General features: G+C 49.5%; 1 protein-coding gene across 1 annotated transcript in view; it reads right to left on the minus strand.

Annotated features, from left to right (window-relative positions):
* Positions 1-23837, minus strand: part of MYO1C (myosin IC) — a 71644-nt gene extending 47807 nt beyond the window's left edge. The window contains exon 1 of the mRNA XM_015421904.1: positions 23776-23837. Within this exon, the coding sequence (XP_015277390.1) occupies positions 23776-23811 (36 nt within the window). The 5' untranslated portion in view covers positions 23812-23837. The remainder of the gene's footprint in view (positions 1-23775) is intronic.
* Between the last annotated feature and the right edge of the window lie 3081 nt (positions 23838-26918).

Below are 26918 nucleotides of genomic sequence, written 5' to 3' on the forward strand. Positions count from 1 at the left end.
GAAGGAAGGAAGGAAGGAAGGAAGGAAGGGGAGGGCTGTGGCTCAGTGGAAGAGCATCTGCTCGGCATGCGGAAGGCCCCAGGTTCAATTCCTGGTATCTCCAATTAAAAGGAACAGGTGGTAGCGCAGTGTTCCCTCTAAGCTGAGTTAGTGTGAGCTAGCTCACAGTTTTTTTTAGCCTCCAGCTCACACATTTTTGCCTTAGCTCAGGAAGGAGGGCTCCAGAGCAAACTAATTTACACAGTAGCCAAATCGCTCGCTCACGGCTCTAATGCCAGTAGCTCACAAAGTAGAATGTTTGCTCACAGGACTCCATAGCTTAGAGGGAGCATGATGTAAAAGACCTCCGCCCGAGACCCCGGAGAGCCGCTGCCAGTCTCAATAGACGATACAGATCTTGATGGACCAAGGGTATAAGGAAGTTTCATATGTAAAGGCAGAAGGCTCACCTGATTTTTAAAAAACGGACCCAAAGCGAGAGCCGGGAAAACCACAGAGCAATAAAAGGGCCCTGAGAAGGCGGCTTTCACACATGTTGAATAACACACTCTCCCCTCACTACAGCCGTCCCTTGCGACTGGATTTTCCTGTGTGACGGCTGCAGTGGACTGAGAGTGCACCATCCCACAGTGTGTGAAAGCAGCCAAGAAGTCAACAAACCACAGGAAAAACAACCGTGTGAAAGCAGAGAAACCAGGAGAGAGACGGCTCTCTTGAGGGAGGCAGCACTGCCCTAAACTCCACCCTCCCTACACCGCATGGCCAGCTCACTGCTCTCTCACATAAGAAGAAGAAGAGATTGGATTTATATCCCGCCCTTCACTACCCAAAGGTGTCTCAGAGCGGCTTACAAACTCCTTTCCCTTCCCCTCCCCACAACAGACACCCTGTGAGGTAGGTGGGGCTGAGAGCGCTCTGGCAGAAACTGCTCTTTTTTCAAGAACAGCTCTTATCAGAACTAAGACTTGCCCAAGGTCATCCAGCCAGGTGCGAGTGGAGGAGTGGGGGAATCAAACCCGGTTCTCCCAGATTAGAGTCCGCGCACTTAACCACTACACCAAACTGGTTCTCAGCGGGTTACTGAGCATTACCAGCAAAGGACTCTTCAGCCTCGTACATGTGTTTCTGTCCACACGGCCCCATCTCGGCACTGCGCCCTTACTCTGGAGAAAGCTCCCCGTGAATGCCATCGCATTCTCCCTCTGACCTCCCTTCCGTGGGCCCTGCAACCCCCAAAAGCACAAATCCGATGGCTGGAGAATTTCATAAGGATTTTGGCCCTGCAAAAAAGAACCGCAACAAGGACCTCTGGACTGAGGCGGAACCAGTTCATTGTCAAAGCCGCCCCGCCCTGGGCGGGCGGGGTCAAAAACCAAAACGACACCTATGGACAGAAGAGCTGGTTTCAATTCCAGTAGTGCCTTAGAGACCAACTGGATTCTCAGGGCAGACGCTCTTGAGAGTCGAAGCTCCCTTGGTCAGATGCCATAGAGTTTTGACTCTCAAAACCTATACCCTGGACATCTTGTTCTTCTGGCAGTGTGGCAGTGCGACATCGAGAGCCCTGACGTCATCAGCCAGCGGACAGAATACATGCCGTCGGGACATGACTGATACAGCCTGCAAATGGATCCTCCGACTAGCTACAATATGTGTGTGATTAAATATTGTATGGACCCTGCCACACAGGGGGGAAAAGAACGGGGAAATTGCGGCTGTTTAAAAGCCACACCAAAAGAAACACGCGACGGCGGGATCACATAGATCCCCTGAGCAGCCGCGCATTTCCTCCCCGGCAGGATCAGATGCCGGGGGAAGCCACGGAACAGAGAGGGAGGCTGCCGAACTGCGCATGTGTGAGCATGCGCAGTTCGGCCAGGAGCCTCGGATGCACCGGCAGAAGGACGCGCCGGTGATCCCACGGCTGCGCTGGCCGCAGCCTTTCTGGTAAGTCCACCTCTAGGGGTGGTTCTTTTTTGCAGCGGGTTTTCAGCCGGAAGGGCTGGATCGGGGACGGGTGCGTGCCGCTTCCCAGATGTTGCGGTGAGATCGCGCCCGTTTGCTGCACCCCCCCATCCGTCCCTCTCCCGGCCCAAAACCTTCCGTGTGACCGGGGCCTATGTTGTCTTCCCTATCCCCCACGAATATATTGTTAGTCCATTGTCTCTCTGAGTAACTGTAAATCGCTCTGAGCATGAGTGGGGAAAGCGATCAATAAATTGAAATTATTATTATTATTATTATTATTATTATTATTATTGGTGCTCCTGGGCTCAAAGACCGCTCTTGCAACTGCAGGCCAACATGACTACCCTCCTGAAAATATATTTATGCACAAGAGAGAGAAACATTCAAACTATGATGATGGGCTCTCAGGCCAATCCCAGGCCTCCCTACATAGCTGCCAGCACAAAGAAACAAATAAATAGGCGAAGGCTGTTGGAGCAGCTCCCACGGGGTTCTTTTGCCTGCCCGGGGACCTTGACATCACACGGTCACTCACAGTTAGGGACGCCAGGGATCCCCCGGGAATTACAGCTCCTCTCCAGACTACAGAGATCAGTTCCCCTGGAGAGAACGGATGCTTTGGACGGGGGGGGGGGGTGGACTCCGTGGCATTGTAACCCACTGAGGTGCCTGTCCTCCTCAGGCTCCACCCCCAAATCTCCAGGGGTTTCCCAGCCTGGATCTGGTAACCCTACCCCCCCATCCCCCGTTGGTGGCTAGGGGACACCTGGCAACCCTACCCAGGTTGTAGAGCTCAGCCTGCATCGAGGCTGTGCCCACCATACAGCTGGGGGCACTGCGGCCACCTGTGCCTGAACAATGCCCGCTTCTGAAACCCCAAGAGGTACGAGGGAGCCCCCTTCCAGCTCTGGCCCCGCACCAGCTCACAGCAACCAGCTGAGACGCCGCTTTGCCAGCCTGTGGGCTACCTAGCTACACAACGCTCTCCCTGCGCCGGCGGCCCACGCCTTCCGCTCCGTCCCCAGCCCCCTCGCTGCTGTCTTCTGGAACTGGCACCGTGAACAAACCACCTTAGTTTCACCACCGTGGCTCACAAGGCGGATTTCCGGCCTAGGCCCGGCCCCAGCCCACTTTGCTGCTCTCCTAACTGCAGCCCTGCAGGGAGGGAGGGAGGGTGGCACCGGCAACTGCAGGGCTCTCCAACGGGCTGCTCCAGCCTCGAAACGTGAATCTGCCCCAGGAGAGGAAGGAGGCGTCTCGCAAAGGCAACCCCTGTCCCCAGCAGATTCTCTGCTCCCTCTGAGCAAAATGCCCGGCGAGGCACGCAGCAGCACCTAACTGCAGTCCTGCCCCTCCTGTGCCGCTCAGCCTCCGGCTCCCTTCCCTTCCCCTCCACCCAACTTCCCATTTTTCCAGCACAGGCTGCAAACGTTTTGCATCGGGAAGCCTCGGAGTTCCTTTCGCACCCCCTCCGCCCACGCCGAGCTCGGAAAGCGAAGGAGCAACCCTTACCACAGCCCTGAACTTCATCGCTGCCCCCTCGCCGGGCCTTGCCGAGTTGCCGGACACCTCTTCCGAGAGCAGGGAACTAGTTCCTGGCCACTGTCAGCTTGCCCCTCTGTCCTCCCAGGGCCTTTTCTGGGTCCTCGGGAATGGCTCCCTCCATCCCAGCTCGGACTCTGGGGAACGTGGCAGCGTTTGACAGCGGAGAGGGGGAAGGGAGGGGGAGAGGCGGAGGGCGACACACCAGGATCACAAGGGGGGGGGACAGTGCTCTGCCCACAGCCTGCCTGCTGCCGCAGATGCCTCTCTCCTCGCAGCCAGCGAGGGGGAAAGCAAAGGAATCTGAGCGGCTGGACGAGCTGGGCACGGCCCAAGGCTCATAAAAACCACAGAAGGGAGGCGGCCCCCAGGCATCGTGCATGGAAGAGCCCAGGCCGGAGCTGAGCCAAGCCGCTCTCCTCGGATAGCTGGCCACCGACTCCACCCCAAAGCAACAGAGAGGCAGCAAAGGACTCGACTGTGACAGGCTGTGGTCAGCAGTTTTAAGGTGTGTTCTGTGCCGTCTAGCCTAGGGGTGTCGAACTCATTTGTTATGAAGGCCGGATCTGACATAAATGAGACCTTGTCGGGCCGGGCCACGTGTGTCATAAAACGCAATGCCAGGTGGCGGAGATATAAACTTTATAAAGGACACAAATACAAAGTTTTTTTCCCCCTTAAAAACATGCTTAAAACATTAGCTCTGTAAACTGCAAACCTACTTTTGGTTTCTTGACATTCGCCACAGAAATCTCACGCTCAGAGTTCTGAGTCTAGGACCCAGGTTAGAACATGAAATGGCTGAGTGATTAAGAGAGTCTGGCGAAGCACGCTATGATGCAGCAGCAGCAGCAGCAGCAGAACTGGAAACAGGAGATGGCCAGTTCCACTGTGGGCCTAATGGAAGCCCTCCGGGGGCCTGATTCGGTCCCCGGGCTGCATGTTTGACACCCCTGGTCTAGCCGCTTCTGACTGATGGTGACCCTGTGAACGGCTTCAAAAGTGAATTAGATAAGCATATGGAGCAGAGGTCCATCAGTGGCTATTAGCCACAAGGTATAGATAGGGGCTCTGGGGCAAGTGATGCTCTGTCTTCTTGGTGCTTGGGGGGGTCAACAGTGGGAGGGCTTCTACTGTCCTGGCCCCACTGGTGGACCTCCTGATGGCACCTGGTATTTCTGGCCACTGTGTGATACAGAGTGTTGGACTGGTCCAACATTGGCATCTCTTATGTTCTTATGTAATGAATAGGGGCTGCTATATCAGTTCTGGGTTTCATTGTTGTTGTTTTTAATGGCAATGTTGACTGGTTGTTATTGCTGCTTGTTATTTAAAGGTATTTGTTTTTAAACATACTGTTGTGAGCAGCCTCAAGTTGCTGCCTGGGAGAATCAGAATCGGCATATAAATCTTCAAAATAAATGTGTGTGTGTGTGCAAAGTGCCGTCAAGTCGCAGCTGACTTGTGGCGACCCCAGCAAGGGGCTTTCTAGGCAAGTGAGAAGCAGAGGTGGTTGGCCCTTGCCTTCCTCTGCAGAGTCTTCCTGGGGGGGGGGGTTCTCCCTTCCAAGAACTGACCCTGCTTAGCTTCCGAGATCCGATGAGGTCGGGCTATGCCATGACACCTTCCGTCCCTCAAAATAAATGCATCTAACTAAAAACCATCTTTCAAATATTTGCAACAACCTGTAAGGTGTGCCATTATCTTCTTATGACATATTGGGGCGGATTGGAGAAGGCGATTGGCCTGCCGTCACTCATGGAATTCATAGCCAAGTTCAGGTTTGGAGGAGGGGGGCCTTCAACCTTGCTGCGCATGCGATTAACTGCAGGGAACAGGAGAGGAGGACCCACAGCTCAGTGAAGAAGAAGAGTTGGATTTACACCCCGCCCTTCACGCGGAGTCTCAGAGCGGCTTACAATCTCCTTTCCTTTCCTCGCCCTGCAACAGACACCCTGTGAGGAAGTCTCGACTGCTCTTGAGAGAACAGCTCTGAGAGAGCCATGACTGATCCAAGGTCACCCAGCTGGCTGCATGTGAAGGAGTGGGGAATCAAACCTGGGTCTCCAGATTTCGGCCCAAGCCCAAGGAATCGCGGCGACCGAAGGAAGACCTGCGCCAGGAAGACGCCGTCGCCGGATTGGAAAAAGACCTCCCGCAGAGAGACTATAACAACAAGACTTCGCTATAGGGTGCCTGTTAGGTTAGTCACTTCCCTCCATTGTATGTGTGTGGCCCTTAGGTAGGAATTGTATGAATTGTATAATGTAAACCGCTCAGAGCCCTTAGGGGGTGAGCGATATATAAATCAAAGGAATAAATAAATAAATAAATGAATGAATGAATGAATGAAATTAGAGTCCACTGCTCTTAACTAAACTGGCTCTCACGTGGATGAGCTTGGCATACAGAAAGTCCCAGGTTCCATCCCCACCACCTCCAGGTCAATTATTTCAGTAGCAGACGTTGGGAAAGAACTTTCACTGGCAGAGAGCAGACAGTCTTGAGATAGGTCGCTTCTTACGTACCCCACTTCCTTAACAAAGCCCGGCCTAGCGGGGGTGGCATTTTCAGGCCCGGAGGCCGATGAGAATAGTCTGAAGGTTAATCGCAGCAGCTGCGTGAAGAGATACCACCAGGCCATTCGTCTCCCACTTTCCCCAAAAGGAGTCCTCACAGCAATCCTGAGGCCTGTTTCAACTGTAATATTATCTTATGTCCACCCTGACCCGGATGACCAAGACTGGCCCAATCTCATCAGGTCTCAGGAGCTAGACGGGGTTGGCCCTGGCTAGTATTGGGATGGGAGACCACCAAAGAAGTCCAGGACCCCTATGCAGAGGCAGACAATGGCGATTCATCTCTGAATGTCTCTTGCCTTCAAAAGCTTATAGGGTTGCCATCAATGTTCCCTCTAAGCCAGTGATGGCGAACTTTTTAGAGACCGAGTGCCCAAACTGCGACCCAAGACCCACTTATTTATCGCCAAGTGCCAACACGGCAATTTAACCTGAATACTGAGGTTTTAGTTTAGAAAAAACAACTCAGGCCCCGGTCATACGGGCCGGAAAATGCGGGGGGGGGGGGGGGGGGGGGCCTATTTCCCCCGCGGAGGAAACTAACGCGCGGCAGCCCGATCAGAAGTCCTTTGGAGGTCCCGTGGGTAGGCGTCAGGTGCAGATTAGATGGCTAGTCCGCAGCACGGCAAAGGCGCAGCACGGCGTGTTCAAACCGACACTCGCACCACGCGGCTCCTGTGGCAAACGCCGCTTCCTGTTTGTGTGCATGCTCCGTTGGGTGCTTGTGCGCATTCTGTGGAGACTTGGAAAAAAAAACCCTTATTTGCGATGGGACATGGGCGAGCGCCGGATGCCACGGAAGTCCACCGGAAACACGGTCAGACGCCCGCCCTTGGCCTGCACCTTCGGCAGGGAGCCACGGGTTCACCACGGGAGCACTGCACTTCCCAGATGTTGAGGTGCAATTGCGCCCAGAATATCCGCGGGACTCCCGTGCCTCTCCCATGGCAACTTTGCCGTGTGACCGGGGCCTCATACATTAACTTAAGATGATCCAAACAAAGTAAGGAAAGCAATCCCAAATGCTTTCATTTACTTACAATTATTTGGCAGAGAATTCGACACTTTAATGATGGTCTGGGCCTGGCTGGGGCAATGGCACGCGTGCCCACAGAGAGGGCTCTGAGTGCCACCTCTGGCACCCGTGCCATAGGTTCGCCACCATTGCTCTAAGCTATAGAATCTTATGAGCCAAAATTCTACTTTGTGAGCTACTGGCATTAAAATTGTGAGCGAGCAATTTGGCTACTGCATAAATTAGTTTGCTCTGGAGCCATCTTTCCTGAGCTAAGACAAAAATGTGTGAGCCAGAAGCTAAGAAACTGTGAGCTATCTCACACTAACTCAGCTTAGAGGGAACACTGGTTGCCATAAGTTGGCTGAGACTCGAACGCATGTCCCACTGCAATCCTATTTCCATTGAGTGCCTCCTAAAGTGATGTGTGCTACACTACAAGCCTCTGATATGCATGTATGCCTCAGGAAGGTTCTGATTGGCTGCGGCTCGCTGTAGAGCACACCTAATTTGGAATTCTTACAGATTCCTCAGGTATTATTGTACAGGGATCCGATCCTGGCTGCCTCACCACCAAGCCCACACACACGACCTGCCTTCATGTCATTGGCCAATGACGTGCCAGCTCTGGAATATAAAGCAGGAAAGCTTAGCACTACCATGATGGGGCACCAGTGGTAGGAGTTCCAGTGGGGCATCTACCACTGGTGTGAGGGAAGGCATCGCTCGGAAAGAAAGGCGAGAGTGTTCCTCCAAGGCAGGATCAGGTCCTACACTCCAGGCTCCCAAAGGGTCAAGGCTGATCCTGAAATACCCAACCACATTTTTGGGGACAGGGGTTCAACCACATCTGGAAAAGGGCCCTTCCTGCAAGGTGAGCAATAGAGCCAATTTGGTGTAGTGGTTAAGTGAGCAGACTCTGATCTGGGAGAACCAGGTTTGATTCCCCCGCTCCTCCACTTGCACCTGCTGGATGACCTTGGGCAAGCCATAGTTCTGACAAGAGCTGTCCTTGAAAAAGAGCAGTTTCTGTCAGAGCTCTCTCAGCCCCACCTACCTCACAGGGTGTCTGTTGTGGGGAAGGGAAGGGAAAGGAAAGGAGTTTGTAAGCCGCTCTGAGACTCCCTTGGGTAGTGAAAGGCGGAGTAAAAATCCAATCTCCTCCTCCTCCTCCTTCTAGAGTGGGAGGGGAACCACGCAGCACAGGCAACCGCAAACCCAAGGCACTTCCATCAGTTTCTCACTGGTTACCTCTCTTGTGCATGCCCTGTGCTGCAGGGAGCCAGCAAGAGCCATCCGGCTACCATACCCCTTGCCAGAGACCTCATGCAGGTCTTCCAAGTTCCACCATCAGCCTCAAACAAAAGCAGTGGGACTGCTGATGAGCAGCAGATTAGCAGCCAGCTCAGAGATTCTCATACCAGGACACAAACTGGCTGGAAACTCCCTGCATTCACAGAGACGCCTTGAGCCAAGGCCAAGGCCTGTCAAGCTGGTCAAAACCAGACCAGGCAAAGCCACAGAACATTCATCTTCCCTGGAAGCATCTGTTATTGCTGGGACTAAACTGATATTCTTGGATACTAATGAGTTTTTCAGTAATTTTCTGAATTCTATTTATTTTTCCTTCTTTTGGAGAGGACCCATTCCATGGTTCCGGCAATAAAAGCCCACCAATTGGCTCTTCTCCCACCATTGCCCCGCGAAATCCAGAACAGGATGCATCTTGTTGTGTGTTACATGCCGTCAAAGTTCCTTCACTTCCAACTTCTGGCGGCACTGTGAATTCATGACCTCCAAAACATCCTATCATTAACAGCGTTACTCAGGTCTTGCAGACTGAAGTCTGTGGCTGCCTTTATTGACTCAATCCATCTCAAGTTGGGGCTTCTCCTTTTCCTATTCCCTTTAGTTTTTATTGGTGCATCCTAAATCACAGTTAGTGTCCTGAAAGTCATCACACTTTGTGCTGAAGCTCTCAGAAGACGCCAAGCAGATAGTCATCTATGTGCAAGTTCGGTTTTGCTAATTTGCCTAAAGGTAAAGGTTCCCTTGCTCGAAAGCCAGTCGAATCCGACTCTAGAGTTGTGGTGCTCATCTCCGTTTCAAAGCCGAAGAGCCAGCGCTGTCCGAAGACGTTTCCGTGGTCATGTGGCTGGCATGACTAAACACCAAAGTGCACGGAACGCTGTTACCTTCCCACCGAAGTGGTACCTATTTATCTACTTGCCATTTCTTGCTTTCGAACTGCTAGGTTGGCAGGAGCTGGAACTAGAGATGGGAGCTCACTCCGTCATGCGGCACACTTGGGTCTCGAACTGCTGAACTACCGACCTTCCACAGCCTGCAGTTCAGTGTCTTAACCACTTGAGCCACCGCAGCTCCTAATTTGCCTTACAAGTGGGAAAATTGCAGACGTTTGTAAATGCCACTGCCTGGAAGTACGGCAGCTAGAAAAGCTCCCCATCTCTTTGGGAACAAATGTGAACAGTTCTCTATATCGATAGAATCTCTTGCCCTGTGCACTTAAAATTGAAAGCTGGGGGACTGGCCGGTACACTGAGGCGGGGCAGAGCAAGGCAAGACAGAATCCACAGGCAACAACAAAAGCAACAATGGAACACAAACACACCGCTTGAGCCCAGGAAGGTGCCAGGGGTGGCCGAACTTGCTCAACGTAAGAGCCACATAGAATCAATGTCAGATGTTTGAGAGCCGCAAAACATGAACAAGTATTACAAGCACGTTTTTATTTTAAAATATGCACATTTGCTCTTTAAATCAACATTAAACAAGACTGCCAAAAATAAAAACAAAAGGAATAAAAACAGATATTGATCATGATATTTATTTGCCCAATGATATTTATTTGTCTAAGAAAGAGAGAAAGAGAGAGAGGTGGAAAGAAAGAATGAAAGGTGGAAAGAAAGAGAGAGAGAGAAAAACAAAGAAAGCAAATAGACAGGAGGGAGGGAGGAAAAGTATGCCTGCCCTTCGCTTACCCAGCTGCCCTGCCGGGAGCCACACAATATGTATGAAAGAGCCACATGTGGCTCCTGAGCCACGGTCTGGCCACCCCTGCCCTATAGAAAGTTCATCAGCAACAAAAACCAGGTAAGAGAGTCTGCCCAGTTCAGAATTCTCCTACAAAATGAGTCCTCTGAATTAGTTCTCTTCCGCTTTTTAATGTTTAGCAGCATTCAGTAAGGATATGCTGGAAACTAGAAGGTGTTCTTAAAGTCATGTATGGGGGAAAACCCCAAAGCATCTGAAGATTTTTTTTCTTTTTATCCCTCTCTCAAAATACTAGAACTCGAGGACATCCAATGAAGCTGATGGGCAGCAGATTCAGGACGGACAAAAGGAAAGCTTCTTTACAGAGAGTGATTAAAACGTGGAATTCGTTGCCAGAGGATGTTGTGTTGGCCACGGGAATAAACAGTTTTAAAACGGGATTCGATGGATTCATGGAGGAGAGGTCTATCAGTGGCTACTAGTCATGGTGACTAAAGAGAATCTCCACGTTCAGAGGCACTAAACCTCTGAATCCCAGAGCCAGGAGGCAACATCCGGGGAAAGCCTTGGCCTCTACGCCCTGTTGTTGGCCCTCCAGAGGAACTGGATGGCCACTGTGTGAGACAGGATGCTGGACAAGATGGATCACTGGCCTGATCCAGACAGGCTATAATTTTCCATTGTCAAATTTGCCATGCATTTTATGAGTCATTCGCCATGGTAACTGCAAGGGGGGAGGCAGAGAGTGTGAAACCAAAATGCTTTAGTTTGCAAGCTTTTGATGTAGATTGCCCCTTATCACTTCTCTGAGGAACTTAATGTCTGAGTCTCATCTTTTGCAGTCTGGCTTTTGTCTTACATGTTGGGGAGAATGCCCAACCCACAGGAATGGGGGTGAAGGGCTGCTGATTTTGGCAGGTGAAATACCTGAGGGTGATTGGTTCTAAACCTTTTTAGGGCCCTGCTTGAACCCTGTATAACTATTGATTTTGCACCTTTACCTTTAGTTCTAACACAGCCAATGTACAGGCTGGATCCTATCAATGTCTCGATAAACTTATCCTTCCTAGAAGTGAATGTTGTTGGGAACTGATTTCTCCAAGAGTCTAACATCCATTTCCCTTCATCCAGCCGGGCACTTCTTATGTTCTTGTTTTTGGCATCTAGTGCTGCACCACCGGAACACCAAAGAAGGCAGAGGTGGAACCCGGGATTCCTGCAAAAGGTGCAGAAGTCTCTCTGTTTAAAGACTGTCTCTTTGATCAGGTTCTGTGCTGAGACCCCACAGTCTATTCCTCCATCTGAGAACGACACAGACTCCCAACACCAGCCTCATCTCAAAGCTCTTGCTTAGGGTAGCCGAGCAGCCTCCAAAATCTGGTATGAAGAACCTACGCAAGGGGGGGGGGGGTTTGCAGCATCTGAGTCAGCTCAGTCGGGACACATTCTTCCTCCTAACAGTCCCTCCCAGCAGCCAGGCCATCATTTTCCTTTTAAGGAGAAAAAATGTTTTCACAGGAAAAGCGAAGTGTCCCGAGTCTGTGGTTGCTGGAATCATTCCTCGGTGGAAACATATTCTCCCAGCGCTAAGACTTAGAGAGAGAAACACACACAAAAACAGACTCCATCCACCAGTTAAAAAAACCCCAAAGGGCGCTATCAGGGAAGGGAGGAACCTCCCCACAATTAGCATGCCACTCCTCAGCCAACAGGGCAGAGGCACACACCACCACCACCACCACCCCCCGGCCATCTGGGAATTACCTACTTGCATATAGGGGAGGTACACCTTTCACTGACTCCTGCACAAAAACGGACTCAGCCAATGATCTCCACTCAGGGTTGCCAGCTCCAGGTTTGGAAATACTTGGAGATATTGGGGGTGGAGCCTGGGGAGGGTGGGGTTTGAGGGAGGGGAGGGACCTCGGTAGGGTATAATGCCGTACAATCTCCCTTCCAAAGCAGCCATTTTGTCCAGGAGAAGCAGAACAGATGTTTTAAATGCATAATAAATAAATAAGCAATCCCTGTAGTCTGGAGATAAGCTGTAATTTTGGGACACCCCCAGCCCCCACCTGGAGGTTGGCAACCTTCTCTCCAGTCAATCAAGGCTGCTGAGAGGAGCTGAGAAATGCACAGGGCCCAAGTCTGCAAGAAGATGGGGGTCCAGCCTCACCACCTTCTCTCGGCCACAACATTTAGCATTTTGCAAAAAAGACAAGAAGAAGAGGAGGAGGAGGAGGAGGAGATTGGATGTATACCCCGCCCTTCGCTACCCAAGGGAGTCTCAGAGCGGCTTACAAACTCCTTTCCCCTCCCCTCCCCACAACAGACACCCTGTGAGATAGGTGGGGCTGAGAGAGCTCTGACAGAAACTGCTCTTTTTCAAGGACAGCCATGACAGAACTACGGCTTGCCCAAGGTCATCCAGTAGCTGCAAGTGGAGGAGTGGGGAATCAAACCTGGTTCTCCCAGATTAGAGTCGGCGTACTTAACCACTACATCAAACTGGCTCTCATCACCAGACATCCCCAGAGGCAGAACCTGTTTGTTCAAAACTTCCATTCTCTGACTGATGGACTGGCAATGCAGCGCAATGTATTTAGTATTTGCAGAATGAGTTGCTATCGGTGTTGTTTTAAAGAGGTCTGTTAAAAGACAGATGTGCTGTTGGCAATCCTTTCCACCTCCCTGACGACGTGTCCCTCCACCCCAATCCTTCACCCACAAGTCAGGAGAGGTGCCCAGAGGCATTCGCTATCGAGTGAGCGCCTGCATTTCTCAGTGGAGGAAACAGGATTTCCTCTGACTACTCCCCCAACACAATCCCAGGGAAAAGCTTCCACGAATAGGAAATGACTGTATAAGGGCAGATCTGTTCTAAACTCCTTGCAGGTTGGAAAGGGGGGGGGGGAGAGAAAGCGAAGCAGCAGATCCGAGCTGTAGTCAGAGATCCGACGTAACGTTACTTAAAACAAGCTTTGTCTCTCTTCTCCCCTTCCTTCTTGCCTAGAGTATAACGAAGCACAAAGCACGGTGGTTTATACTGAGGTTACCCAACAGGTATAAATGCAGGCATGTGTCTTCCTCCCCCCCAGCAAGCAGGGATCCTTAAGCCAGGTTTAGATTTCCAAATAATGGAAGGAACCCGTTACACTGAGAGCTTGGATTTTTACATCACAGAGTAGAAATTACTATTAAAACCACCATTTCTTCATCATGCTAGGTGGGGGGCGGGGGGGGGGGGGAGGGGCAGGTGTGTGGACCCAGCCCAAGCCATATTCACTCATGTTTGTTTAAACATGGTTACATTGGATGCCTGGGTGCAGCCTTCGAAACACACATGCTCAGATCTTATGCCAGTAGCTTCTCTTAGCCAAGGGTAGATAGGTTTGGGGCGCTGTCACTATATGAATGGAGCTGCGGTGGCTCAAGTGGTTAAGACGCTGAACTGCAGGCTGTGGAAGGCCGGTAGTTCAGCAGTTCGAGACCCGAGTGCCGCATGACTGAGTGAGCTCCCGTCTCTAGTTCCAGCTCCTGCCAACCTACCGTAGCAGTTTGAAAGCAAGAAATTGCAAGTAGATAAATAGGTACCACTTCGGTGGGAAGGTAACAGCATTCTGTGCGCCTTGATGTTTAGTCATGCCGGCCACATGACTACGGAAATGTCTTCGGACAGCGCTAGCTCTTCGGCTTTGAAACGGAGATGAGCACCGCAACTCTAGAGTTGGATTCGACTGGCTTTCGAGCAAGGGAACCTTTACCTTTACACTATATGAACATAAGAGAAGCCATGTTGGATCAGGCCAATGGTCCATCCATCCAACACTCTGTGTCACACGGCGGCCAAAATCCAGATGCTATCAGAGGTCCACCAGCAGGGCCAGGACTCCAGAAGCCTTTCCGCTGTTGCTCCCCAAGCACCGAGATAAAGAGCATCACTGCCCCAGACATAGTGTTCCTCTGCTCCATGTATTTATCCAATCCCCTCTTGAAGCTGTCTGTGCAGCAGTGAATTGCACGTGTTAATTATTATGAGTCCCTTTGCCTCCATGTTAAACCTGTGGTTTGAATGCCAGCTCAGACAGGGCGACCAATGGAGAACTCAGTGAGTAGTGAACAAGAAGAAAGTCCAGTCTATCCCTAGATTTCAGTACAAGAAACAAACACTCATTGCCACTAATACTTTGCACTGCCGATCTGAGAAAGAGGAAAGGAAGAGAAGAAGAAGAAGAGGAGGAGATTGGATTTATACCCTGCCCTTTACTCGGTGTCTCAGAGCGGCTTACAAACTCCTTCCCCTCCCCACAACAGACACCCTGTGAGGGAGCCGGGGCTGAGAGAGCTCTGACAGAAACTGCTCTTTTTCAAGAACTATGCTTGCCAGAACTATGTGCCAGAACTATGGCTTGCCCCAAGGTCATCCAGCAGCTGCAAGTGGAGGAGTGGGGAATCAAACCCGGTTCTCCCAGATTAGAGTCCGCGCACTTAACCACTGCACCAAACTGGCTCAGGATAGCTACACATGCTCCCTCCCTGGCCTCCGGTTCAGGTTTATTATTATTATTATTTTCATTTATAGTCTTCCTTTCTCACCTGGACTCAAGGTGGATTACAAAGCAGGATATATTTTAAATCAGTAAAGGGCTCTTTTTGTAGCAGGAACTCCTCTGCATATTAGGCGACATCCCCTCCCCAACGTAGCCAATCCTCCAAGAGCTTACAGAGCTCTTCTTACAGGGGCTACTGTAAGCTCTTGGAGGATTGGCTACGTTAGGGGTGTGTCGCCTAATATGCAAAGGAGTTCCTGCTACAAAATATGACCTCATCAAGCAATCAGTGGGCAGATTACAGGATATGAAAACACTGGAATCCGACGGCAAAGTTCCTAGTAAGACAAAATAATGCAGTTCAGCTAGAACGGGGGGGGGGGGGGTGTGAGAAAAAAGCAGGACAGTAATTGTTTTCCACAGTCATGTTTACGCCAGCAAGGCAATAAGCATAGGAAAGAATTTATCCCTAATAAAAGCCACCTCCTGAGCTGAACCATTACACCACAGCTGCGTCCTTCGACAAGACTGCCATCCTGAACAATTCTGTTCTGCACAGTTTGTGAAATGATGAACACATAGCAAAGATGGATAGATACTGGGTTCAACTTCTATTAACAGCACAAGGATCTACACTGTGTTACCAAAGTTAAGCTGTGGCAATCGTTTTGTGGCTGGCTCCACCTCCTGCGGCAGCCATTTTGTGGCATCCATTTTGTTGCTGCGCCCACTGTGTTGCGTCAGAATTTCAAATGTGCCTGCAGGCTCAAAAAGGTCGTGGATCCCTGTTTCATAACACTGAAGACAGTGAACTCATCAATTGTATAACCTTTGTACACATTATAAAACGGGTTTCAAACATGTGGCCCGTGGGCCGGATCTGGCCCCCACAGGGCTTGTATGAGGCCTGCGAGCTACTGGCTGTCGTCTGCTTTCTTCTCCCTCTCCCTTGCTTCCTCTTGAGTCACAGCTTCCTTTGTCAGGCTCTCTCAATTGCACGGGAGATACAGAGCAAAGCCTCTCTTCCTTCCATCATTGTCTGACGCTCCTCTTTAACTGTGTTTGTGTCCTTTATAAAGTTTGTATCTCCACTACCTGGCACTACATTTTATGACACACCTGGCCCAGCCTGACAAGGTCTCATTTATGTCAGATCTGGCCCTCATAAAAATGAGTTCGACACCCCTGTATTATAACATAATTGATGAGGAACAAAGTCACACTTAAACAACAAACATATCTCTGAAAGTGTGTTTTATATTTATGTACAGTATACACAGGAGTTATCATTATCTAATGGTGTGTAGATGGACTTACATAAAAATCTCTGCGCTACACATTTTAAATAATATCTTGTCTTAAAAACAGTTTACTAACTCAAAAAGGGGGGGGAGTTCAATAGTGGTTTTTTTAAGAGCTCCCCCAGATTTCCCATTTTTCCACTGGAAAAACCGAAGAAAAGGTCTCAGGGGGAAAAAACTCAGGGGAGGAGGACATTTTTGGCCCCTGAATTTTCCCCAGGACTTCACATCTCTGACTAGACACCTGGGGCTATCTAGCATTGAGGGGGTGGGATGGATGACCCAGGCAATGCTCCCTCTAAGCTGTGGAGTCTTGTGAGCAGAAATCCTACTTTGTGAGCTCCTGGCATTAAAGTTGTGAGCGAGCCATTTGGCTGCTGCATAAATTAGTTTGCTTTGAGGCCATCCTTCCTGAGCGAGAGCAAAAACCTGTGAGCTGGAGGCTAAAAAACTGTGAGCTAGCTCACACTAACTCAGCTTAGAGGGAACACTGGACCCGGAAGGGATAGTTTATTGCCACTCCAGAACAGAAAAGCATGACCAGGCAGCTTCTCTCTGGCCTGCCTCACACCAGTTTCTGGTTTGTGCTCGGTCACGCAAAGCCGTGCAAAACGGGTATTTCAGGGTGATGTTGCTCACAGCCATTCATTGAAGCATGCTAATTAATTTAAAAAAACAACAACAACCATCTTGGGATGCAGACAATGAACAGAGAGAGCAGATAAGCAGTCCCTTGTGTCTCCCTCCCAGGTTGGCACAAAGTCCCCATTCTCAGCCCAGCCTCTGAACACGTTGCCTGCCTGTTGGGGAACTGCAGCCCAGTCCCACGAGATGGTTAATAGCTTGTTTGTTCACTTTCTGATACAGGCCTTTTCCTGGCAAAGAGGAGAGCAGCTTGTACCACGGCCTTGTGCCCAGAGGGCGTGAGGACAACACCGGAGAGAGCAGCCGTTTCTGTAGGTGGCCCACTGCTGGGGGGGTGGGCTGCAGCAGGAGCAGCTTCACGCTTGTGCCACGGAACATCTTCTGCTTCTGTGTTTGCAAGAAACCCTGCCAAGATTAACCAAGAATCCACGATATTCTTGACTTGACTCCACCTAGATGGCTTTGGAAGACCCAAAGAGCGTACAGAGTGAGGGCATGTGCTGCCGAAGGAAAAGATACCACTGCATGCCTAGAAACTAGCCAGAAAAACAAGGAACTCTGAGGTTGGGTGACACACATTACATCTCCACAGTCAGCCTTTAAGTCTCTGATTGCTATAGGCACTTTTGGCAGGGAACTAATTAAGTTGGTCTCTCTCTCTCTCTCTCTCTCTCTCTCTTTTGTTCTGTGGGGCTCCGAAAGGCTCACTCTTATCCACTGTGTTACTTAACCAATATGTAAAGCCCTTAGGAGAAATCATTAGTGGCTCTGGAGTTAGGCAGATCAAGATGGGCAGCTGTGTTAATCTGTCTGTAGCAACAAAAAGGAGCAAGCATCCAGGAGCATCTTAAAAACTAACAAAATTTGTGGTGGGGTAGGAGCTTTTGTGACTCACGGCCAGGGGTCATTTTGTAAAAAAAGAGGTGCAGGAGCTCATTAGCATAACTCATTAGCTCAACTTATTTGCATATGCCACACCCCCTGACATCACAGGAAGTGTGTCAGAAGGCAACACCCACCGCTCAGGCTCCACTGGGCTGTTTTGGATTGCTAGCTATTGGGGGAGGGGGGAACGTGCAGATCTATCCTCACAGAGGAGGGGGAGCTTGCACCTGAATAAAACTTGGGTCTTAAAGGTGCCACTGGACTGTTTTGGACCGGGGGGGTGGGGGGAGCTCTGTAACTTACCTGGCTGCTTCTTGCTCTGACTGAGGGCTGCTGGGAGCAGGGGGTGGGGCTTGTTGCATGTGACCGCCCCCTGGGCTCTTTACTGCTGGAGCTCCGCTCCTGTGCGCTCCTGCAGGAAATGACCCCTGCTCACGGCTCACTTCTTCAGATTTCTTCTTCAGGCATCTGAAGAAATGAGCAGTGGCCCATGAAAGCTCACACACTGCCACAGATTTTGTTAGTCTCCAAGGTGCTACTGGAGTCTTGCTCTTTTCTACTACTTTGGAACAGTGTTCCCTCTAAGCTGAGTTAGTGTGAGCCAGCTCACTGTTTTTTAGCCTCCGGCTCACACATTTTTGTCTTAGCTCGGGATGGACAGCTCCAGCGCAAACTGCCAGATTGGCTCACTCACAACTTTCATGCTAGTGGCTCACAAAGTGGAATTTTTGCTCACAAGACCCCGCAGCTTAGAGGAAACACTGCTTCGGAGTCCGACGCAGGGCTCTTTTTGTAGCAGGCACTCCTTTGCATATTAGGCAACACACCCCTAGCGTAGCCAATCCTCCAAGAGCTTACAGTAGCCCCTGTAAGAAGAGCTCTGTAAGCTCTTGGAGGATTGGCTATGTTAGGGGTGTGTCGCCTAATATGCAAAGGAGTTCCTGCTACAAAAAGAGCCCTGCCCGGCAGGTATCATCAGTAATGCAGACATCACCCAGCTCTATATCTCTTTATCAAAACAGATCGGCGCCACTGTACAAGTCCCACACCAGAGCCTGACTGAAGTGGTCAAATGGTCAGAAGGGGAACAGCAAATCCCAACAAGACCGCAGCCTGGCCCAGCACTAGTCCAGTTAGTCTCATAGCTCGGCTCCGCAGGCTGCGGGCCAAGCCCAACCCTTCCATATGGGCTGCCCGATAGCAACCTGCCACAGGCAGACACTCCACTGGTTACCAAGTAGCTCCCAGGTTCAATTAAAGGCATTGACTATCACCTACGACAGGGGTGTCGAACTCATTTGTTATGAGGGCCAGATCTGGCATAAATGAGACCTTGTCGGGCAGGGCCACGTGCGTCATAAAATGTAATGCCAGGTATTGGAGATATAAACTTTATAAAGGACACAAACACAAAGGTTTTTTTTTACTTAAAATAAAAAACATGCTTCAAACATTAGCACTCTTGCAATATTTTCTTTATTTAACAGTGTCTGATAACTGCCACCTCTTGCTCTGAATCACTGCATCAAAATGTCTGTGCTGTTGCAATCCTGAGTGTGCTGTTCAGGTGTGTATCTGTAAGCTGCAAACCTACGATGACACAGCAGCAGCAGAACTGGAAGAAGAAGCAGAAGACAGCCAGTTCCACTGCGGGCCTGATAGAAGCACTCCGGGGGCCTGATCTGACCCCACGGCCACATGTTTGACACCCCTGACCTACAAGATCCTTCAGGGCCTGGTAAGGTAAAGGTAAAGGTTTCCCTTGCTCGAAAGACAGTCGAATCCGACTCTAGGGTTGCGGTGCTCATCTCCGTTTCAAAGCCAAAGAGCCAGCGCTGTCCGAAGACGTTTCCGTGGTCATGTGGCCGGCATGACTAAACGCCAAGGCGCACGGAACGCTGTTACCTTCCCACCGAAGTGATACCTATTTATCTACTTGCAATTTCTTGCTTTTGAACTGCTAGGTTGGGAGGAGCTGGAACTAGAGACGGGAGCTCACTCCGTCTTGCGGCACACTCAGGTCTTGAACTGCTGAACTACAGACCTTCCACAGCCTGCAGTTCAGCGTCTTAACCACTTGAGCCACCGCAGCTCCTTTCAGGGCCTGGTACCCACGTATCTAAAGGACTGTCTCTCCCAATATCCCAGTCTAAGCTTTTGTGTGCAAGCGCACTTCATCAGTGTGCTGAAGCTTAGATTGTGAATAAAAACTGTGTCGGTCTTCAAGGTGCCCCTGTACTCAAACTTTATTCTGCTGCTTCACGGCTGCCCCACCTGAAATCTAAATAGTTAAATAAACACATAAAATAGGACCCGGTGATGCCATCCTGGTTCGAATCCCCGCTTCTACCATGGAAGCTCCTTGGGTGACCTTGGACCCATCACAAACTCTCATCCTGGCCTGCCTCACAGGGCTGTTGTTGTGAGAAAATGGAGGAGGGAGGGTTTGATGTTGTAAAGCCGCTTTGAGCCGGGATATACATAAATGCAGTTCGAGACCCGAGTTGCCGCATGATGGAGTGAGCTCCCGTCTCTAGTTCCAGCTCCTGCCAACCTAGCAGTTCGAAAGCAAGACATTGCAAGTAGATAAATAGGTACCACTTCGGTGGGAAGGCAACAGCGTTCCGTGCGCCTTGACGTTTAGTCATGCCGGCCACATGACCACGGAAACGTCCTCGGACAGCGCTGGCTCTTCGGCTTGGAAACGGAGATGAGCACCGCAACCCTAGAGTCGGATTCGACTGGCTTTCGAGCAAGGGAACCTTTACCTTAATCACAGTCCCATCCCCTTGCAGCAAACAACTCTCCCGCTCAGTTTTCCTCCCAAATCATCTTAATCAAGCAGAATACGTTGACCATTATACTGTCTTCGAGACAAGTAACTAAGAAGAGAAAAATCAGATGGAGGAAATCCATCCTGGCTGCCACTGCCTTTACCGTAGGCAATGAGCTGGGTGTGAAACATCTGAAGCAAAACAGCCATCCCTTCCAGAAGCAGGGCTCTCATTAGGTAGGTCTCCCCGCAGGATAGAATCATTTCTGAAGTCACGCCCCTGCGCAGTAGGCAGAAGAGTTTCCTGAAGGCATATACCTTGAAGGCTGTAATAAGGAGAGGAATTTCTTGAAAGAACCTGGGTCATCTGGCCATTGCTGGCATATTAAATAAGAACTTGCGCTTCTCCACACCTGAAATGTTTCGTTTTGCTTGCAAGCGCCCTGAACAGCTTCCAAACCTGAGTTCCTAGAGTGTCCAGAAAGCCAAAATCCCATTCAGGCACTATAAGCTCTTTCCATTATTGTTCCAGATAGTTACTCTGCTGATTATTAAGTCCCAGCTGCAGGTCTGAAAGGTGCCATCTTGTTCTCCTGCTACCGGCTCCTCTCTAGACAATTGCACCCCTCTCCTCCTCTGTGTTAGTTTGCACTGGCTCCATTTCGTGTTCTACAAAGCGCAAGAGCAAAAATGATCGTCGTCTCCTCTCGCACTTTTTCCTCTGAAAATTCTGTTTTGATACATCTGTGTGTGCGTGTGGACATGCACATAAGAAACTAGGGACAGTTCCTGAACCTGGGGGAAAAGAAGAGGGATTCCACTCTGACATGCAGACCTAACTCTGTCAGGTTGCACACAAGAAGAAGAGAAGAGATTGGATTTATACCCCATGGCCCTTCACTACCCAAAGGAGTCTCAGAGCAGCTTACAAACTCCTTTCCCTTCCCCTCCCCACAACAGACACCCTGTGAGCAATGTTCCCTCTTAGCTGTAGAGTCTTGTGAGCAAAATTTCTACTTTGTGAGTTACTGGCATTGGAGTTGTGAGCGAGCAATTTGGCCACTGCATCAGTTAGTTTGCTCTGGAGCCCTCCTCCCTGAGCTAAGACAAAAATGTGTGAGCCGGAGGCTAAAAAACGGTGAGCTAGCTCACACTAACTCAGCTTAGAGGGAACACTGCCTGTGAGGTAGGTGGGGCTCAGAGAGCTCTTTCGAGAACTGCTCCTGAGAGAACAGCTCTGACAGAACTATGGCTTGCCCAAGGTCATCCAGCAGCTGCATGTGTAGGAGTGGGGGAATCAAACTTGGTTCTCCCAGATTAGAGTCCGCACACTTAACCACTACACCAAACTGGCTCTCTGAGCCAGTTTTCTTAACTTTTACAGCCACTCTGGCACAGCTGGTCCTTACAATGTCTATCGTTTGAACGCAGGAGCAGCCCTGTAAGAACACGAGAATAGCAGAAGAGCCCTGCTGGCTCAGAGCAGTGGTCCATTTAGTCCAGCATCCTGTTTTACACAGTAACCAAACAAGTTGTCCTGGAGGACCGACAAACAGGGCACGGAGGCCAAGGCCTTCCCCCGATGTTGCCTTCTGGCGCTGGCGTTTGGAGGTTTACTGCCTCCAAATGTGGAGGTTCCCCTTTAGCCACCATGGCTAAGGAGATGTTACGGGGCAAAATCTGCAGCAGATCAAGCCTGGGCTGCAGGCAGAGCTTGGCAGCTGTGCTTCCAGCTTATTTTAGCAAGTTCCTCCTGAAGTCAAGCCTGTGGAATGAATGGAATGTGGCCTCTTGCACAGAAAGCTTGTGGAGGAGAGGGCGAGGGGGAGAGAGAGAGAGAGCAATCCTTTCAGTCGGTTTTTCCACACTGGAGAGGGGCAACGATGCCAGCAAGATGACAGGCTTGCAATTCCCCTTTACTCCTTGGGGAGAGAGTGACGGGGCTGAAGGTCCAAGTCCAGTCGCTTGACTTAGAGACCGACAGGAGTTTCAGGGTATGAGGTTCCCCGAGTCAAAGTTCCCTTCATCAGCAACGAGTAGGAACGGAAGGGGAGGAAGGGGCATCCGCAGCGCTGGCGATGAGACAAGAACAGAAAGCACAGAGGGAGGAAAACGTCAGCGGGGAGTCTTTTGCAAGGGCAGGAGTCATTGAGTCTCTCCCTGGCAAGCCCATGCAAAGGATACGACAGCTGTATGAACAGCAGGGTGAAAGGTGAATGGCGAATGCAGGCCAGAGCCGCTGTCACCTTACAGGCAATGCTCCCTCTAAGCCGTGGAGTCTTGTGGGGGGAAATCCTACTTTGTGAGCTTCTGGCATTCAAGTTGTGAGCGAGCGATTCGGCTACTGCATAAATTAGTTTGCTCTGGAGCCATCCCTTCCTGAGTGAAGACAAAAATGGGTGAGCCGGAAGCTAAAAAACTGTGACCTAGCTCACACCAACTCAGCTTAGAGGGAACACTGATTACAGGCACCAGAAGCACAGCTGCACCCATCCCCATGTACCGTGCTTTCATCCCCACTTCAACCATGTGCCACAAAGGCAAGGTAGCCAGTTGCTCCAGACACATGTCCTCCTCCTCCCCCATATACAACCTCACAAGAGCCATGTACTATGGGGAACATGGTGTCTAACCCACCAAAATCAATGCATGTGAAAAGCCACCAGCTGAAACAGTGGAGTCTTTACATCCACTGTCTCCCTGAGCACTAGGATACACCACCTCCTAGCCAACAGAGGTCCCCTAATAGATGATGGCACACATAACCAATCCACAGGCAACACAAAATGCAAAGAAGGCACCAAGCTTATTAGAACCATGTCGTCCAATGGTTAAAGAACCAGTATACTGGTGATCCCCCTCAGACATCACCCAATGGATGGCACACAAACAATTCACAGGCAAAACAAAATGCAAAGTAGGAACTAAGCTGATTATAACCATGTGGTCCAATGGTTAAAGAACCAGTATATTTGGTGATCCCCCACAGATGTCACCCAATGGATGGCACACATAAACAATTCACAGGCCAAACAAAATGCAAAGAAGGCACCAAGCTTATTATAACCATGTGGTCCAATGGTTAAAGAACCAGTATATTTGGTGATCCCCCACAGATGTCACCCAATGGATGGCACACATAAACAATTCACAGGCCAAACAAAATGCAAAGAAGGCACCAAGCTTATTATAACCATGTGGTCCAATGGTTAAAGAACCAGTATACTGGTGATCCGCCACAGACATCACCCAATAGATGGCACACATAAACAATTCACAGGCAACACAAAATGCAAAGCAGGAACCAAGCTGATTATACCTCTGTGGCCCAGGGGCTAAAAAGCCATTATACTGGTGATCCCCTACGGACATCACCTAATAGACGGTACACGTAACCGATCCACAGGCAAAACAGAATGCAAAGTAGAAACCAAGCTTATTATAACTTTGTGGTCCAGGAGCTAAAGAGCCATTACACTGGGGATCCGGGTTCAAGGCTTACCCAGTTCAAGACCTTAGCCAGGTTACTCATTCTCATCCTTGGTCAAATGGACATACTAGAGACCCACTTCAGAGGTGCTGCATAAAAAGGGCTGAAAGAATTCACAGGCAACAGGATATTTCCAGGCATTTTGCAGGCATGGAAGAGATCAGAATCCTTAGGTGCCAGGAATGTTTCAACGACAGGCATTAGTAGCAGCTTCCAGTCATGAACTTTTGTTTCTGAAAGTCAGTCTTTAAGGTAGTTCCAGCACATTTGCTCTGCTGCCCTTCTGGAATTCACAGCAAACAATCCCGCCCACCCATGTGGGCCAAGCTGCACCCAAAGGGACCTTCTCAGAGAACAAATTCCATCTCTGGCCAGCAGTCTTGTTCAGCTAAGGGCTCTTGCCACAGCAGTCCCATGAACACATTCCACATTCTTTTCCCACCAGTACCAGGCACAGCAGTGGAGGGCAAGGCGGGGACTCTGCCTGAACGTGAAAGAACGGGTCTAAGAAGTCTACCAAGGAAGGCTGCACTTTTCCCTCTCCATGTGCCAGAGGTGGAAGCGCTGGGGATCCTCTCCTTGCATGGTGCCATCTAGAGAGCCGGTCTGGCTGGACCCTTTTGGATGGGACTCTTTAGACACAAGGGAACAATGGTGCTTTCCCCAGATAGCCAGGCCCTATTGATTATCTCAAGGTCCGCAACCTTTGCAGTTGTCTGTTGCATTTTCTACAGCAATAACCAATTCTATTTTCAAGTTTTATTTTTTTCACATTATTTATTTATTGACATTGTTTATAGTCTACCTGAGGGGTGTCGAACTCATTTGTTATGAGGGCCAGATCTGATAAATGAGATTTTGTTGGGCCGGGCCATGTACGTCATAAAATGTAATGCCAGGTAGCGGAGATATAAACTTTATAAAGGACACAAACACAAAGGTTTTTTTTAACTTAAAATAAAAACATGCTTAAAACATCAGCACTCATGCAATACTTTGTTTATTTAACAGTGTCTGATAACTGACACCTCTTGTTCTGAATTATTGCATCAAAATGTCTGTGCTGTTGCAATCTTGAGTATGCTGTTCAGGTGTGTATCTGTAAGCTGCAAACCTATGATGACGCAGCAGCAGCAGAACTGGAAGCAGCAGCAGAAAACAGCCAGTTCCACTGCGGGCCTGATAGAAGCCCTCTGGGGTCCTGATCCGGCCCCCAGGCCACATGTTTGACACCCCTGGTCTACCTTTCTCAGTGGGACTCAAGGATAACTGCAAAGAGTGAGTCAATCAAATCGACAGGATGGGATATTCAATAAACAATGGAATGGGATTTGGGTTGTAGAGACCAATCAGAAATTTTAAAAAACAGAACCACAAACTAGAGGGTTAAAAAATATTTAGATACCTTCAGATGCAGCCATTTGAGCTTCACTTTCATTCAAACAATAACAACAGACAATCCCAGTGAAATCAACAGAGTGTGGACTTCCCCTCCCACAAATATACCAAACAATATTATTTAAATGCTAACTGCTACATGCGTTTCTTACGTTTCCATTTCCCCCAAATTTCCCAGGGGGAAAAAGTGTTGGAATATACAATGTTTGATGTACAAGCTCCAGCAGAGGGCGCCACAGGGAAAGCTAATCAGACAGGGATGTGGGTCTTCACTTCCTTCCTTCCTTCCGGTGTCACTCCCAGAATGCTATTCTCAGGCTGTTTTCCTGTTTCTTTCTTGAGATTTCTTCCCTCTTGTCCTGCAGATAGGATGTTACAGCTCTCTCTGTCAACTAATGTGTTATGTCTTATCTGTATAACATCTCATGTGAAGCTTAAGACCAGGACAAGGATTGTAAGGTGAAAAAATCCTATTGGCTATTGTATGAATGCAACCAATCAGAAGGCAGAGAAGTGTTCAGGAGGGAACAAATCTGATTGGGTGTTAACTTTGTAATGCCATTGGTCCTTAACTATTCTAGGGCGTGCCTACATCAGCCCAGGATAGTTTAAAAGGGAGCTATTGCTCCACTGTTGTATGTCTGTTCTCTTCCTGTTACTTCAATAAAGCTGATTCACTGTTTGATTACGAGACGGCATCGAGTTCCATACTTAACATAATGGCAGTTCCTTAACAAGCTACTCTATTTCCTTACTCAGTTTGTGTCACTGACCTTGAATATTCCCTCTGCCAAGAGGTTAGTGGCCCTGGCAGCAGATGTTCTAAGTGCCGGGTGGCTGTGAGTGGGGCATAATAAAGGAAAGATGGCAACTGCGTGAGCTGCAGATCCCAAACTTGGGATGGAGACTAAATGGAGAGACCAATCAGACGTGGAGATTACGGTTGAAAACAACATTAACGTGATTTGTGAGAAGTTAACACGCCAAGAGAGATCATCAGAAGGTTCCAAAATTCAAGCTATGTAGGACAAAAAGAAGGACAGTGGGAAGGTAGTAATTATGTAGGCAACTGGAGAAAGAGAACTGATTGAAATCTCCGAACAAGAGACTTGCCTTGGGTATGTGGGATCAATTAAAAGCTCTCCGTAGGAAAACCAACCTTAAAAGCCAGATCTGTTTGCAGTAAAAGCAATACAGCTTGCAGCTAAAGGAGCTGGGAAATCTGAGAAATTGCATAGATACATGTTTAAACTGAGGGCAGATGGGAAGGAGATAAATGACTGTAATATCATAGCATTCATTTGTGTTCGCCTCCCGGACTCTTATGGAACAATAATCAATCCTACAGAGGCAAAGGCAGATTTAAACCTTTAAAAAGTGTTCCGACCCAACCAGATGCAGCAGAATCTTGGACAGCCAGCAATAAAGGGGAATGAACCCATTCTGCCTTTAGTGACCACAGCAGATGAGAAAAAGAAAATTATTTGTTATCTGTGCGGAAATCCAGGTTACATAAAGAAGTGAAGCCCAACGGTCCAAGGCAAAGAGACAGAAAGGGAAATTCCCTGCCATTTAAGATGGAAAGATATCAGAAAAACACATGCTCCAAATTGACACGAGAACCAGTCAAAAAAACCAGCGGTGCACAGATTCAGGGGCCACAACCCATAAGGTCAGCAATAAAAGCTTCTTTGAAAAAGGAGGAACTTCTTCTTGCTGATGGCAAAATTACAGGAACAGTTGTGTCCAGGAAATGT

This window comes from Gekko japonicus, unplaced genomic scaffold, assembly GCF_001447785.1.
Source record: "Gekko japonicus isolate JY-2015 unplaced genomic scaffold, Gekko_japonicus_V1.1 scaffold21, whole genome shotgun sequence".
Taxonomy (NCBI): Eukaryota; Metazoa; Chordata; class Lepidosauria; order Squamata; family Gekkonidae; genus Gekko; species Gekko japonicus.